A 12,387-nucleotide genomic window follows, 5' to 3' on the forward strand; every position below is an offset into this window, starting at 1 on the left:
TACCTTCAGTGCCAGTGTGTTAAAATCCTGGAACTCCCTTACAATAACATTCCCTAATATTTTTAGATTTAGATTACTTAGTGTAGGAACAGGCCCTTCGGCCCAACAAGTCCAAACCGACCCTCCAAACAGCAACCTACCCATACCCATTCCCCTACACCTAACGCTACTGGCAATTTAGCATAGCCAATTCACCTAATCTGCACATTTTTGGACTGTGGGAGGAAACCCACACAGACACTGGGAGAATTTGCAAACTCCACACAGTTGTCCGAGGTGGAAATTAAACCCGAGTCTCTGGTGCTGAGAGGCAGAAGTGCTAACCACTGCCACCAGCAGTTGGCCCGTCCCTCCTCACAACCCTCAGATTGGTATAACTTAGAGTAAAATCTCTGGAATGCCACATTAATCTTTTTGGAGTCTCCTGTTAGGTTCCCAGGCCCTTCCTAATCGCTGTGATGGTTTGAGGGGCACTCCTTTTCCTGGTGAAATGTGCTAAGCATTTGCCTGGCCTGTCACCATGCTCATTGCTTTGCAAAAGTAAGCTCCTTCTTGCTGTCGGCGTGAGCATGCAATTCAATGCAGACGGCAGCACCATAATCCTCTGTAGCTTGACCAACGAGGGCTTGTCATAGTAAGCCTTCTTGGCTGCCTTCAACCGTGCTTTGAGGAGATGTTGCTGCTCATCCTTCTGCTGCTTCCTGCTAGCAGAGTAGGGAATAAATAACCCCTTGGCATAGGCTTTGGCAGTTTCCTCAAGGAAGGATGGGCAGCACGGTGGCACAGTGGTTAGCACTGCTGCCTCACAGCACCAGAGATCTGGGTTCAATTCCCGCCTCAGGCGACTGACTGTGTGAAGTTTGCACATTCTCCCCGTGCCTGTGTGGGTTTCCTCTGGGTGCTCCAGTTTCCTCCCACAGTCCAAAAATGCGGAGTTAGGTGAATTGGTCATGCTAAATTGCCCGTAGTATTAGGTGAAGGAGTAGATGTAGGGGAATGGGTCTGGGTGGGTTGCGCTTCGGCGGGTCAGTGTGGACTTGTTGGGCCGAAGGGCCTGTTTCCACACTATAAGTAATCTAATCTAATGTAATGTCTCGTAACACCTGAAATTCCCTAGAGAAGTACTCCACAAACCTATTAGCCTTGAGGATAAAGAGATCCATTCGCTAGTGCCTCGAACACACTGTGACATCCTTAATCTTAACCAACAGCTACACTGGAGCGTGATCAGAGATGGTAATATTACCAAACGTACAAGATGCCATCAAGTCCAGGGTTGCCACGGGGGTCAGAAAAAAATCAATCCTGCTGTGACATCTGTGTGGATTGCAAAAAAATGTAAAATCCCTGCCTGAAGGGTGGAGACCAACCCTAAGTCCACACACAAATCCTTTAATTGTTTAGTTTGTACAAAGGGTATCGGGGGGCCTTTGGGCAATCTAACTACCATGGGATTCACAAGACAATTAAAATCTCCCTCTATAATGATATGCTGGGGCTTCAGACTGATCAATTTAGAGAATGTATCAATCAGAAATTTGAGGAGATGGGTTGAAGGGCAATAAGCATTTAAAACACCATATTCTTCTCTGTTTAACAAAGCTTTAAGAATTACAAACCTCCCGTATGTGTTTTAATCACACTCCAGTAACTTAAATGGGAGATTCCTCCTAAACAATATAGCCATTCCCCTATATCTGGCATTAAAAGATGAAAAGTAAACCCGATCAAAGCCATTCTGCTGTAGTTTCAAATGCTCCCTATCATCCAAGTGTGTCTCCTGCAACAAAGCAATATCCACTCCTTTTTAAGACTTGAAAGTACCTTCTTCCTCTTAATTGGTGAGTGACTCCCCTTGATGTTCCAGGTACACCATTTAATAAAGTCATTAGCCATAACCTTTTGCGGTAACATTTAAATGCCAGAGAGGAGGAACTCCAATCACAAATCACCGAGCCTTATTGTTGCAAGATCCATCGAACATAAAAACTACATAAACTAAGTTAAAAATCACACAACACTAGGTTATAGTCCAACAGGTTTAATTGGAAGCATACTAGCTTTCGGAGCATTGCTCCTTCACCAGGTGATAGTGAAGGGCTCAATCCTAACACAGAATTTACAGCAAAAATTTACAGTGTGATGTAACTGAAATTATACATTGAAAAATTGATTGTTAAGCATTTCATCTGTTAGAATACCATGATAGTTTCACTTCTTTCATGTGTAAATCACAAAACCTTTTTTTAAAAAAGTTGCATTCTCGGGTTAGCTGTTAACAATGGTGATAGCTAGACAATATGTTGAAGGTGTTGGCTCCCTGTGTTCTCTGTCTATGCCATGATGTTTAGATTGATTCTAATCTAAAAAGTGAGATAACGGAGTTTTACATGAATTCATGCAGTTTTTGAGCTCAGAGTTCTACATGAATGCATGCAGTTTTTGAGCAAAGTACAATGTAACCCTAAAAGTACAAATTCACCCCACAAAATATATGTGTGCATGTGAGTCTTTGTCTGTGTGTGTGTGTCTGTCTGTCTGTGTTGGGGGTTGTGAGTGTGAGAAAGTGAGAAAGCTAGTGTGCTTCCAATTAAACCTGTTGGACTATAACCTGGTGTTGTGTGATTTTTAACTTTGTACACCCCAGTCCACACCAGCATCTCCAAATCATACATAAACTAAATCCACAACAGTTAACAATCCTACAAAGCTATCAAAGATTATATACAACAAAAACCAAAAAGCAAACCAACATATAAAGCGCCAACGACGCCAAATAGGGGAACTCACCCCCTGCCCAAAGGGGGCAACTACCTGTCCCAAAACCCAATTTCCCATCCCACTGCCAAGACTGCAGCCCAGGCATTTAAATACCTGAACCAGCTGTCAACTGCCCGTAAGTAGGCATCCAGCCAGCTCAACCATTTTCCCTCCTCCTAGCTAGAGCCGCACCTCAAACACAAGCAGACAAGAAAGAAAATACACCATGGAATAGCAACGTGAATAAAGAGATTTTGAAAAAAAAAGGGTAAATACCCCACCCATCCTTTGGTATAGTTTAGTTGAAAGTACGTATCCCAACCGCCTCTGTACATAGTTTAGACCAGATTGTTACTAATAAAAAATAGGAAAAGAAAGCTCCAACCTGACTTCCTCTGCTTTTTAAAGAAAAAACAAAGGCATACTCAAACAACACTACAATTTGTATATACTCAATTGTCCAGATTAAGTTAATTTGTCCACAAATTGTCTTGCCTTATCCAATGTGTCAAAGAGATGTACGGATCTACCTAAGGTGATTCGAAGCATCGTCGGATACCTTAGAGAGTACTGGATCCCAAGTTCCCTCAGTCTTCTCTTGACACTGTCGTAAGATTTTCTTTTCTGCATCACTGCCATTGAGAAGTCCTGGAAGAACATGATCTTACAGCCCTTGTAAATTAGGGCCTTCAGATCATTCCCCTGGATTCTGGAAGCTTCTATGATTCTCTCCTTATGTCTATAATGATGAAACTGCACCAAGATAGGACGAGGGCATTGACCCGGACCTGACCTTTGCGCTGTGACCCGGTGAGCTCCCTCGATCTTCACACCTCTCATCCCAGCCTCCAAGTTAAGGAATTTCGGCAACTACTCCTCAATAAATTCCGTCGGCCGCTCACCTTCCTTACGCTGTGGCAGACCGACGATCCGAATATTTTTTCTCCTGCCTCTGTTCTCGAGATCATCAACCTGGTCAAGCAAATTATGGACCTGCATCACCAGGGTTTGGATCCTATCCTTGGAGGAACTAGTATCAGCTTCCACCACTGTGACTCTGTGTTTTACCTCATCCATCCTTTTTTCCAAGTCTCCCAGCTGCTGTTCATGCTTTTGCAGCATGTTAGAGATTAGGGCCAGTCTCTCCTCTATCTGCTTACCCAACATCTCGTGAAGTTTTGGGAGCTCCTTCATCAGGGCATGTTAAGTAATCGAGTCCGAGGCTCCTGCAGGTTGGGCCATAGGCCTGGCCTCATATGCTCCTCCTCCCTTCTTTGACATTCCTGGATGGCGAAAACCCAGGTAAGTTGACTTCCTTGGGACTCCACAACCTTTCCAGAGTCCCAGGATATCGCGATGGTCCAGGTTGGGCAGTTAAAAGTTCCTGATGAGGGCTCCGGCCCGAAACGTCAATTCTCCTGCTCCTCGGATGCTGCCTGACCTGCAGTGCTTTTCCAGCAACACACTCTCAACTCTGATCTCCAGCATCTGCTGACCTCATGTTTCCCAGGTTAAACGTTCGTCCCGCTTGTGCTACAGTGTGGAGCTCTGCAACGTGATTCTCCTAGATCACCGCCATCTTGGATCCCCACAGAAAAAAATATTTTTTATTTGTGATCCATAGATCCAGTCTTTTCCCAAAAAGGAAAGCATCCCTTCAGCATCCATTGTGTCAGGCGTCCACTGTCAAGTCCCCACAGGATCTTACTTAATAAGATTACCTCTTGTTCTTCAAAACACTAATGAATACAGGCCTAACCTGTCTTTGCTCTCCAACCTGGATGATGGTTTCAGGAAAACCTCAACTCCTTTCCCAACAGCATTGTTGACGTACCTACACCCCAATTAAAGCAACACTTCAAGAAAGCAGCTCACCACCACCTTTTCAAGGACAGCTAGGGATGGGCAATACCTGGAGGTCTTAGAAAACATGAAGGTGGATAAATCTCCAGCATCTGATCAAGTATATCCCAGGACGGTGTGGGAAGTTATGGAAGAATTTGTGGAGCCCATAGCAGAAATATTTGTATCATCTATAACCACAGGTGAGGTGCTGGAGGACTGGAGGGTGGCTAATATGCCTTTATTTAAGAAAGATTGTAAGGAGAATCCTGGGAATTATAGACCTATGAGGCTGACATGGGTGGTGGGTAAGTTGTTGGAGAGGATTCTGAAAGATCGGTTTTATATGCATTTGGAGAGGCAAGAAATGATTAGGGATAGTCAGCATGGTTTTGTGCGAGGGAAATGGTGTCTTACAAATGTGATTGAATTTTTTGAGGAAGTAATGAAAAAGGTTAATGAGGGCAGAGAGGTAGACGTTATTTACTTGGACTTCAGTAAAGCCTTTGATAAAGTTCCACATGGTAGACTAATTAGTAAAGTTCGATCTCAACAGGATGAGCTTGGCAATCAGATGCAAAATTGGCTTTACAGTAGAAGATAGAGAGTGGTGGTGGAGTGTTGTTTTTCAAACTGGAGTCCTGTGACCAGCAGTGTTCCACAGGGATCGGTACTAGGTCCACTTTTATTTGTCATTTATATATAAAATGATTTGGATGAGACTATTGGTGGCATGGTTAGTAAGTTTGTAGATGACCCAAATTTCCGGTATAGTGCACAGTGACAGCGGTTATCTAAGATTACAAAGAGATCTTGATCAATTTGGTCAAAGGGCTGAGGAGTGCCAGATGTAGTTTAGTTTGGATTAATACAAGGTATTGCAAGTTGGTAAAACAAAAAAAGGGCAGAATATATACAATTAATGGTAGGGCCTTTGGTGGTGTTGTAGAACAGAGGGCCCTAGGGGTTCAAATATATAATTCTTTGAAATTTGCATCACAGGTCGACAGGGTGGTTAAGAAGGCATTAACATGCTTGCCTTCATTGCTCAGACCATTGGGTATAGGAGTTGGGACTTCACATTGAGTGACGTTATGCAGTACTGTGTGCAGTTCTTGTCGTCCTGTTGTAGAAAGTATATTATTAAACTGGAGAGGTTTCAGAAAAGGTTTACCAAGATATTGCCGGGAATTGATGATTTGTGTTATAAAAATAGGCTGGGACTTTTCTCACTGAAGCGCAGAAGGTTGAGGAGTGACCTTTTAGAGATTTATAACATCATGAGGGGCATAGATAAGATGAATAACAAAACTGGGAAGTTCAAAACTTGGGGCATATTTTTAAGGTGAGAGGACAGAGAATGGTTAGTGGGTCAGATGAACTGCCAGAGGAAGTGGTGGATGCAATTACAACATTTAAAAGACATTTGGATATGTACCTGAATAGGAAAGATTTGGAGGTAGTTGAGAGTATGGTGCTGGAAAAGCACAGCAGGTCAGGCAGCATCCGAGGTGCAGGAAATCGACATTTCAGGCTGGAGCTCTTCATCAGGAAACATTTGGAGGTATCCAGGCCAAACATAAGTAGGATCAGTTTAGTTTGGGAACATGGTCAGCATGGACTAGTTGGACCGAATGGTCTGTTTCCGTGCTGTGTGACTCAATGACTCTATCATAGGCATGATGAAAAACGTACTAGGGGAGAGGAGGAGGGGTGCAGGATGAGGGGGAGAGAAGGAGGGGTGCAGGATGAGGGGGAGAGGAGCAGAGGGGCGCAGGATGAGGGGGAGAGGAACGGAGGGGTGAAGGATGAGGGGGAGAGGAGGGGAGGGGTGCAGGATGAGGGGGAGAGGAACGGAGGGGTGCAGGATGTGGGGAGAGGATCAGAGGGGTGCAGGATGAGGGGGAGAGGAGCAGAGGGGTGCAGGATGAGGGGGAGAGGAGCAGGATGAGGGGGAGAGGAGCAGAGGGGTGCAGGATGAGGGGGAGAAGAGCGGAGGGGTGCAGGATGAGGAGGAGAGGAGCAGTGACGGGGGACGTGGATGGGGAAGGGGTTGGGAGCTAAGATGGGGTTGTGTGGGAGGGGTGGTGAGGGGAGACGGCAGGGAACAGGGGATGGGGAAGTCGTGTGAGGGAGGGGAGAGTGAGAGTGGGTGGAGAGAGGGCGGGGAGAGGAGGAGAGGGGAGGGTGAGGGACACATGGGGCGGGACAGGACGGGACGCGGTCGGATCCCTATCGGAGCCGGTGGCCGAGCTGCAGCGCGCGGTGAGTGAGGGGAGGTTTAGGGGGGAGTGGGGGTGTTGTGTTGGAGGAGGATGGTTTTGTTTATTCCGGCTGTGGGGGTGGGATATGGAGACAGTGAAAGTCGCCTCGCGGTGTCCGCTTTGGCGGAGTTTCCGAAACTCTGCTCCAACTTTTGTTTGTTTTTTTGTTGGAGTTTCTCTCGAACGGATCGAGGTTTTGTTTTTTTTTTCTCTCTCTGGTGAGGCCGCAGTGAGTGTGGTTTTAAATCCCGGCCTCTTACCCTCTCCTGTTTCTCACTTCATCTCATTCCTTTTGGAAACAATGGAAGTCGCGACATTTACCTCGGAATCTGCTCGATCCTTTTAGATCTGACCCTCCTGCTCGATCCTTTTCGGTCTCTGCTTCCCTCAATGTTTGTTTGAAGGAAAAGTACCTTCCAGTGAAATAAAACTAACCAAATACCCCACCTCCGCACCCCAAAAAAATCCAAACCCTTAGCACCCTCCTCCTACTTTCCCCAACACAGCGGGTAACTCGCCTTCTGACTCCCCAGAGCCTGCCCAGTGTTTTTTTTTAATGGCCTAAGTCAGGGCTACAATGCGGACTTAATGGGCTGAATGGCCTGCTTTCACACAGCAGGGATTCTACGAAGTAAAGATACGATTAAATTCTTTGCCCTTTTTTAAAAAAATAACTTTCCTGTGTTTCCTTCCAGTGCAGCTTGGCAGTCCCAGACGTCAAGAGCCTCACCTGAGAAAGATGAAGTCCCGATACACTGTGGTACCCACCATTGCTACAGTTTTCTTTGCTTGTTGGGTCACTAGTGCCAGTGCATGTAATAAGGCTTTGTGTGCAAGTGATGTGAGCAAGTGCCTTATCCAGGTAAGGTGAAATAATAAATCCGTGTGAAAGGCAGGATCACAATTACATTACAGTCCATTCATCTTCAGCTTAAACCCCAACTGGCTTGTGTTCTAGATTCGGAATCATAGAATACCTACAGTGTGGAAACAAGCCCTTCGGCCCAACAAGTCCACCCAGACCCTCCAATGGGTAACCCACCCAGACTCATTCCCCTATCCTATTATCCTATATTTACCTCTGACTAATGCACCCAACCCACACATCCCTGAACACCGTGGGCAATTTAGCATGGCCAGTTCACCTAACCTGCACGTTTCTGGAATGTGGGAGGAAACTGGAGCACCAGAGGAAACCCATGCTGACACGGGGAGAAAGAGCAAACTCCACACAGACAGTCACCCGAGGGGGGAAGCGAACCCGGGTCCCTGGCGCTGTGAGGCAGCAGTGCTAACCACTGAGCCACTCCACGTAACTCTCTACTTACACAGTCAAAAGCCGACAATCCAGTGCGGCACTGCGGAGGTGCCGTATTGCTGTGTGTACTGTCTTTTAGATAGGATGTTAAAGAGAGGAGTCTGATTCGCTGAGCATCCCAGCCAACATTGATCTCTAGGAGAAAGTGAGGACTGCAGATGCTGAAGATCAGAGCTGAATAATGTGTTGCTGGAAAAGTGCAGCAGGTCAGGCAGCATCCAAGGAGCAGGAAAATCAACACTTCAGGTATAAGCCCTTCTTCAGGGATGAGGAAGGTGTGCCAAGCAGGCTAAGATAAAAGGTAGGGAGGAGGGACTTGGGGGAGGGGTGTTGGAAATGCGATAGGTGGAAGGAGGCTAAGGTGAGGGTGATAGGCCGGAGAGGGGGTGGGGGCGGAGAGGTCGGGAAGAAGATTGCAGATCAAGAAGGCGGTGCTGAGTCTGAGGGTTGGGACTAAGATAAGGTGGAGGGAGGGGAAATGAGGAAGCTGGAGAAATCTGCATTCATCCCTTGTGGTTGGAGGGTTCCTAGGCGGAAGATGAGGCAGTCTTCCTCCAGGCATCGTGTTGCCATGGTCTGGCGATGGAGGAGGCCAAGGACCTTCATGTCCTTGGTGAAGTGGGAGGAGGAGTTAAAGTGTTCAGCCACAGGGCGGTTGGGTTGGTTAGGGCGACCACTCAACATGGACACCCATGAATTCCCTTCCCAAAATGATATGAATGAATCAGATGGAACTTTTATGACTATTGACAGTGGTTACATTGTCGCACTCAGCTAACTTTGAATTTCAGATTATTATTGAATTCAAATTTTACCATCACTTCTGGTGGGATTTGAACCTAGGTTCCCCAGAACAACAGGCTATGGATTACTCCCCAGTGACATTACCACCACAATACCGTATTCAGCAAAGTGATGGAACTGCAGGTTGATAAACCTCTAGGGCCTGATGGATTTCTACGTAAGGTCATAAAAGAGATTACTAATGTGGTAGTGGACGGGTGCTGTTAATTTTCTGAAATTTGTTTCATTCTGCGAAAGTTTCCATGTGAGTGGAAAGTAGCAAATATCATTTCTTTGTCCAAGAAAGGGAGAGGGTTAGAATGCAGGAAACAGTCAGTCAGTTAGCTAGATGTCTGTCGTGGGGAAGGTATTAGAATCGATTATCATAGAGATTAGAATTGGAAAAAAACTCAAGGTAATCAGGGAGAATCAGCATATTTTTGTGAAAGGGAAATAATGTTTAACCCCATTTGTTGGAATTCTTTGAAGGAGTAATATGTGCTATGGATAAAGAGGAGTTTGTTAATATATTGTCCTCAGATTTTCAGGTGTTTGACAAGGTTCCATTAAAAACATTATTATGCAAAGTAGAAGCTCATGGTATAGGAGTAACATCCTAGAGTGGATAGAAGATTGGCAGGAGGTGACAACTGAAGCCCCAAAGGGGTCAGTGCTGGGCCCTCAACATTCTACAATTTATAATCTCCAAAGAGCAGTTCAAAGGCTACATTTGCAGATGACACAAAGATAAGCAGGAAAGTATATTGAGAAGATGACGTAGCAAGGTTGCAGGCCAACATGGGATGAGGAATATCAAAGGCAGTCACACTCACCTCCCTTATTCGGACTTTCATCGAGGCATATAGCATAGAAACAGACTCTTCGGTCCAACCAATCCATTCCGAACATAAATCCCAAACTAAACTAGTCCCATCTGCTTACTCTAGGCCCATCTCCCACCAAAGATTTCCTATTCATGTATCTATTCAAATGACTTTTAAACGTTGTAATTGTACCACATCCACCACTTCCCCAGGAAGTTCATTCACATGCGAACCACCCTCTGTGTAAAGGATTTGCCCCTCATAGCTTTTTAAAATCTCTTTCTTGTTACCTTAAAAACCCTATCTCTACCCTTCATTATTTTATAAACTTCTATAAGGTCGCCTCTCAAACTTCTATGCTCCAGTGAAAGAGTCCCAGCGTATCCAGCCTTTCTTTATAACTCAATCTTTCCACACCCGGCAACATTCTGGAAAATCTCTTCTTAATGCGCTCCAGTGTAATAATGTCCTTCCTATAACTGGGCAAATGAGAATTCATTAATATCCTCTTATTGATCACGCCCCAATTAAAGTTAATACTGCAGGACAGAAGGAAAGCAGTAATTTCCTGAATACACTGTATTTTATTTGGAACATGACAATGGGCATAATTTAGCGATAATTTGTGAAAAACTTTGAGATGCAATAGCACACAAATGCAGTCTGTTCAATGTTAAATTGTACAATTGTGTGTGTTCCTTACAATAACATTCACTATTCCTTTTTGCAAGATTTAAACCTGCTTTACCTCATTTAGCAGCCTCACTTTCCAACCTTCCACTCATCCCTTGTGGCCTCCAGCCTCAGTAGTTTTGCTCTGTGCAGCCACCCATCTTTTCACTGCATCTCTCTCATATTCACTTCACCTGACAAAGAGGCAGCGCTCCGAAAGCTTGTGATTTCAAATAAACCTGATGGGTTATAACCCGGTGTCGTGTGACTTCTGACCTTGTCCACGCCAATCCAACACCAGCACCTCTGCATGGTTGCTGCTATAAGACCATGAGAAATAGGAACAGAAGTAGGCCATTCAGCCCCTCAAGCCTGCTCCACCATTCAGTAGGATCGTGACTAATCCGACATTTCTCACATCCACTTTCCTGCCCTTTCCTCCTCACCCTGGACTCCCCGACTGATCAAGAATTTATCCATCTCACTCTAAGTGTTCACAAGGGCCATACTCGCATAGCTCTCTGCTCCTATAGGAGGGGAGAGGGACTGCAAGGGGGAATGAGGATGGTTGTTTAATGGTGAGGTTTGGAAATTAATGATGCTTTCAGGCAGAAGATTGTAAATGGAGTTACTTGTGTGGAGAGTGGCTGAAAGCAAGTGTAATTCATCAGCGTATGAACTTCCACTAATGTCCTTTGAATTTGAGCCCCATGGCAAGCCAAAACATAGTGGATTTATTTTAATTTTCATAGTATTGATTTTAATTGGGAAGGGCGATCAATGAATTCTTCTCATTTGCTCAGTTATAGGAAGGATAGTATTAAGGAGAAGAGCTTTCAGAAGAGATTATCCAGAATGTTGCTGGGTATGGAAGGTTTGAGTTATAAAGAAAGGCTGGGAGTTTTCTAACTGGAATGTAGGAGGTTGAGAGGCAATCTTATAGAAGTTTATAAAATAATGAAGGGGAGAGATAGGGTTTTTAAGGTAACAGGAGAGAGATTTTAAAAAGACATGAAGGGCAAATCCTTTACACGGAGGGTGATTCGAGTGTGAATGAACCTTCGGAGGAAGTGGTGGATGTTAAACAATTATAACTTTTAAAAGATGTGGATAAGTACTTGAATAGGAAATGTCTGGTGGGATATGGACCGAGAGCAGTTCTGGTCACCCTGGTGTAGGAAGGATGTTATTAAACTGGAGCAGGTGCAAAAACAGATTTGCAAGGATGTTGCCCGGACTGAATAATTTTAATTATAAGGAGAGGCTGGATAGATTAGATGAGATTCCTACAATATGGAAACAGGCCCTTTGGCCTAACAAGTCCTCACCAACCCTCCAAAAAGTAACCCACCCAGACCCATTCCCCTACCCTATATTTACCCCGACTAATGCACCTAACACTATGGGCAGTTTAGCATGGCCAATTCACCTGACCTACACATCTTTGGACTGTGGGAGGAAACCGGAGCAAACCCACACAGACACAGGGCGAATGTACAAACTCCACACAGACAGTCGCCCAAGACTGGAGTTGAACCTGGGTCCCTGGTGCTGTGAGGCAGCAGTGCTAACCACTGAGCCACTGTGCCACCCTTCAATAATGGCTTTTTTTTCCTGGAGCCTAGAAGAGTGAGGGGTAACTTTATAGAGATTTATAAAATCATAAGGGGCATGGATAGGGTGAATAGAAAGGTTTTTTTCCCCAGGGTAGGGGAGTCCAAAACTAGAGGGGGGAAGGTGAGTAGGGAAGATTTAAAAGGAACCTGAGGGTCAACTTTTTCACACAGAGGGTGGTGCATGTATAGAATGAACTGTCAGAGGAAGTGGTAGAAGGGCCACATTAAAATATTTAAAATAATTTGGACAGGTACAACAATAGGAAAGACTTCAAGAGATGTGGACCAAACTCAAGCAAACAGGACTA

General features: G+C 45.1%; 1 protein-coding gene and 1 long non-coding RNA gene across 3 annotated transcripts in view; one reads left to right on the forward strand and one right to left on the reverse strand.

The window, feature by feature from the left end:
- The window catches only part of LOC148150487 (uncharacterized), a 70,199-nt gene that overhangs the window by 14,599 nt on the left and 43,213 nt on the right, over window positions 1-12,387 (reverse strand). The gene's annotated exons all lie outside the window — the stretch shown is intronic.
- Window positions 6,801-12,387, forward strand: part of twsg1a (twisted gastrulation BMP signaling modulator 1a) — a 40,092-nt gene continuing 34,505 nt past the window's right edge. Inside the window, exons 1-2 of one of the 2 annotated variants that reach the window (XM_087986697.1) lie at window positions 6,801-6,867; window positions 7,562-7,728. In XM_087986697.1, coding sequence (XP_087842823.1) covers window positions 6,801-6,867; window positions 7,562-7,728 — 234 coding nt within the window. Of the gene's footprint in view, window positions 6,868-7,077; window positions 7,096-7,561; window positions 7,729-12,387 lie in introns of those variants that run through there. The other variant, XM_087986698.1, reaches the window with a different exon arrangement.

The sequence above is a fragment of the Chiloscyllium plagiosum genome, unplaced genomic scaffold (assembly GCF_037043375.1).
Source record: "Chiloscyllium plagiosum isolate Xiang-an unplaced genomic scaffold, Cpla_swu_hap1 HiC_scaffold_4, whole genome shotgun sequence".
NCBI lineage: Eukaryota > Metazoa > Chordata > Chondrichthyes > Orectolobiformes > Hemiscylliidae > Chiloscyllium > Chiloscyllium plagiosum.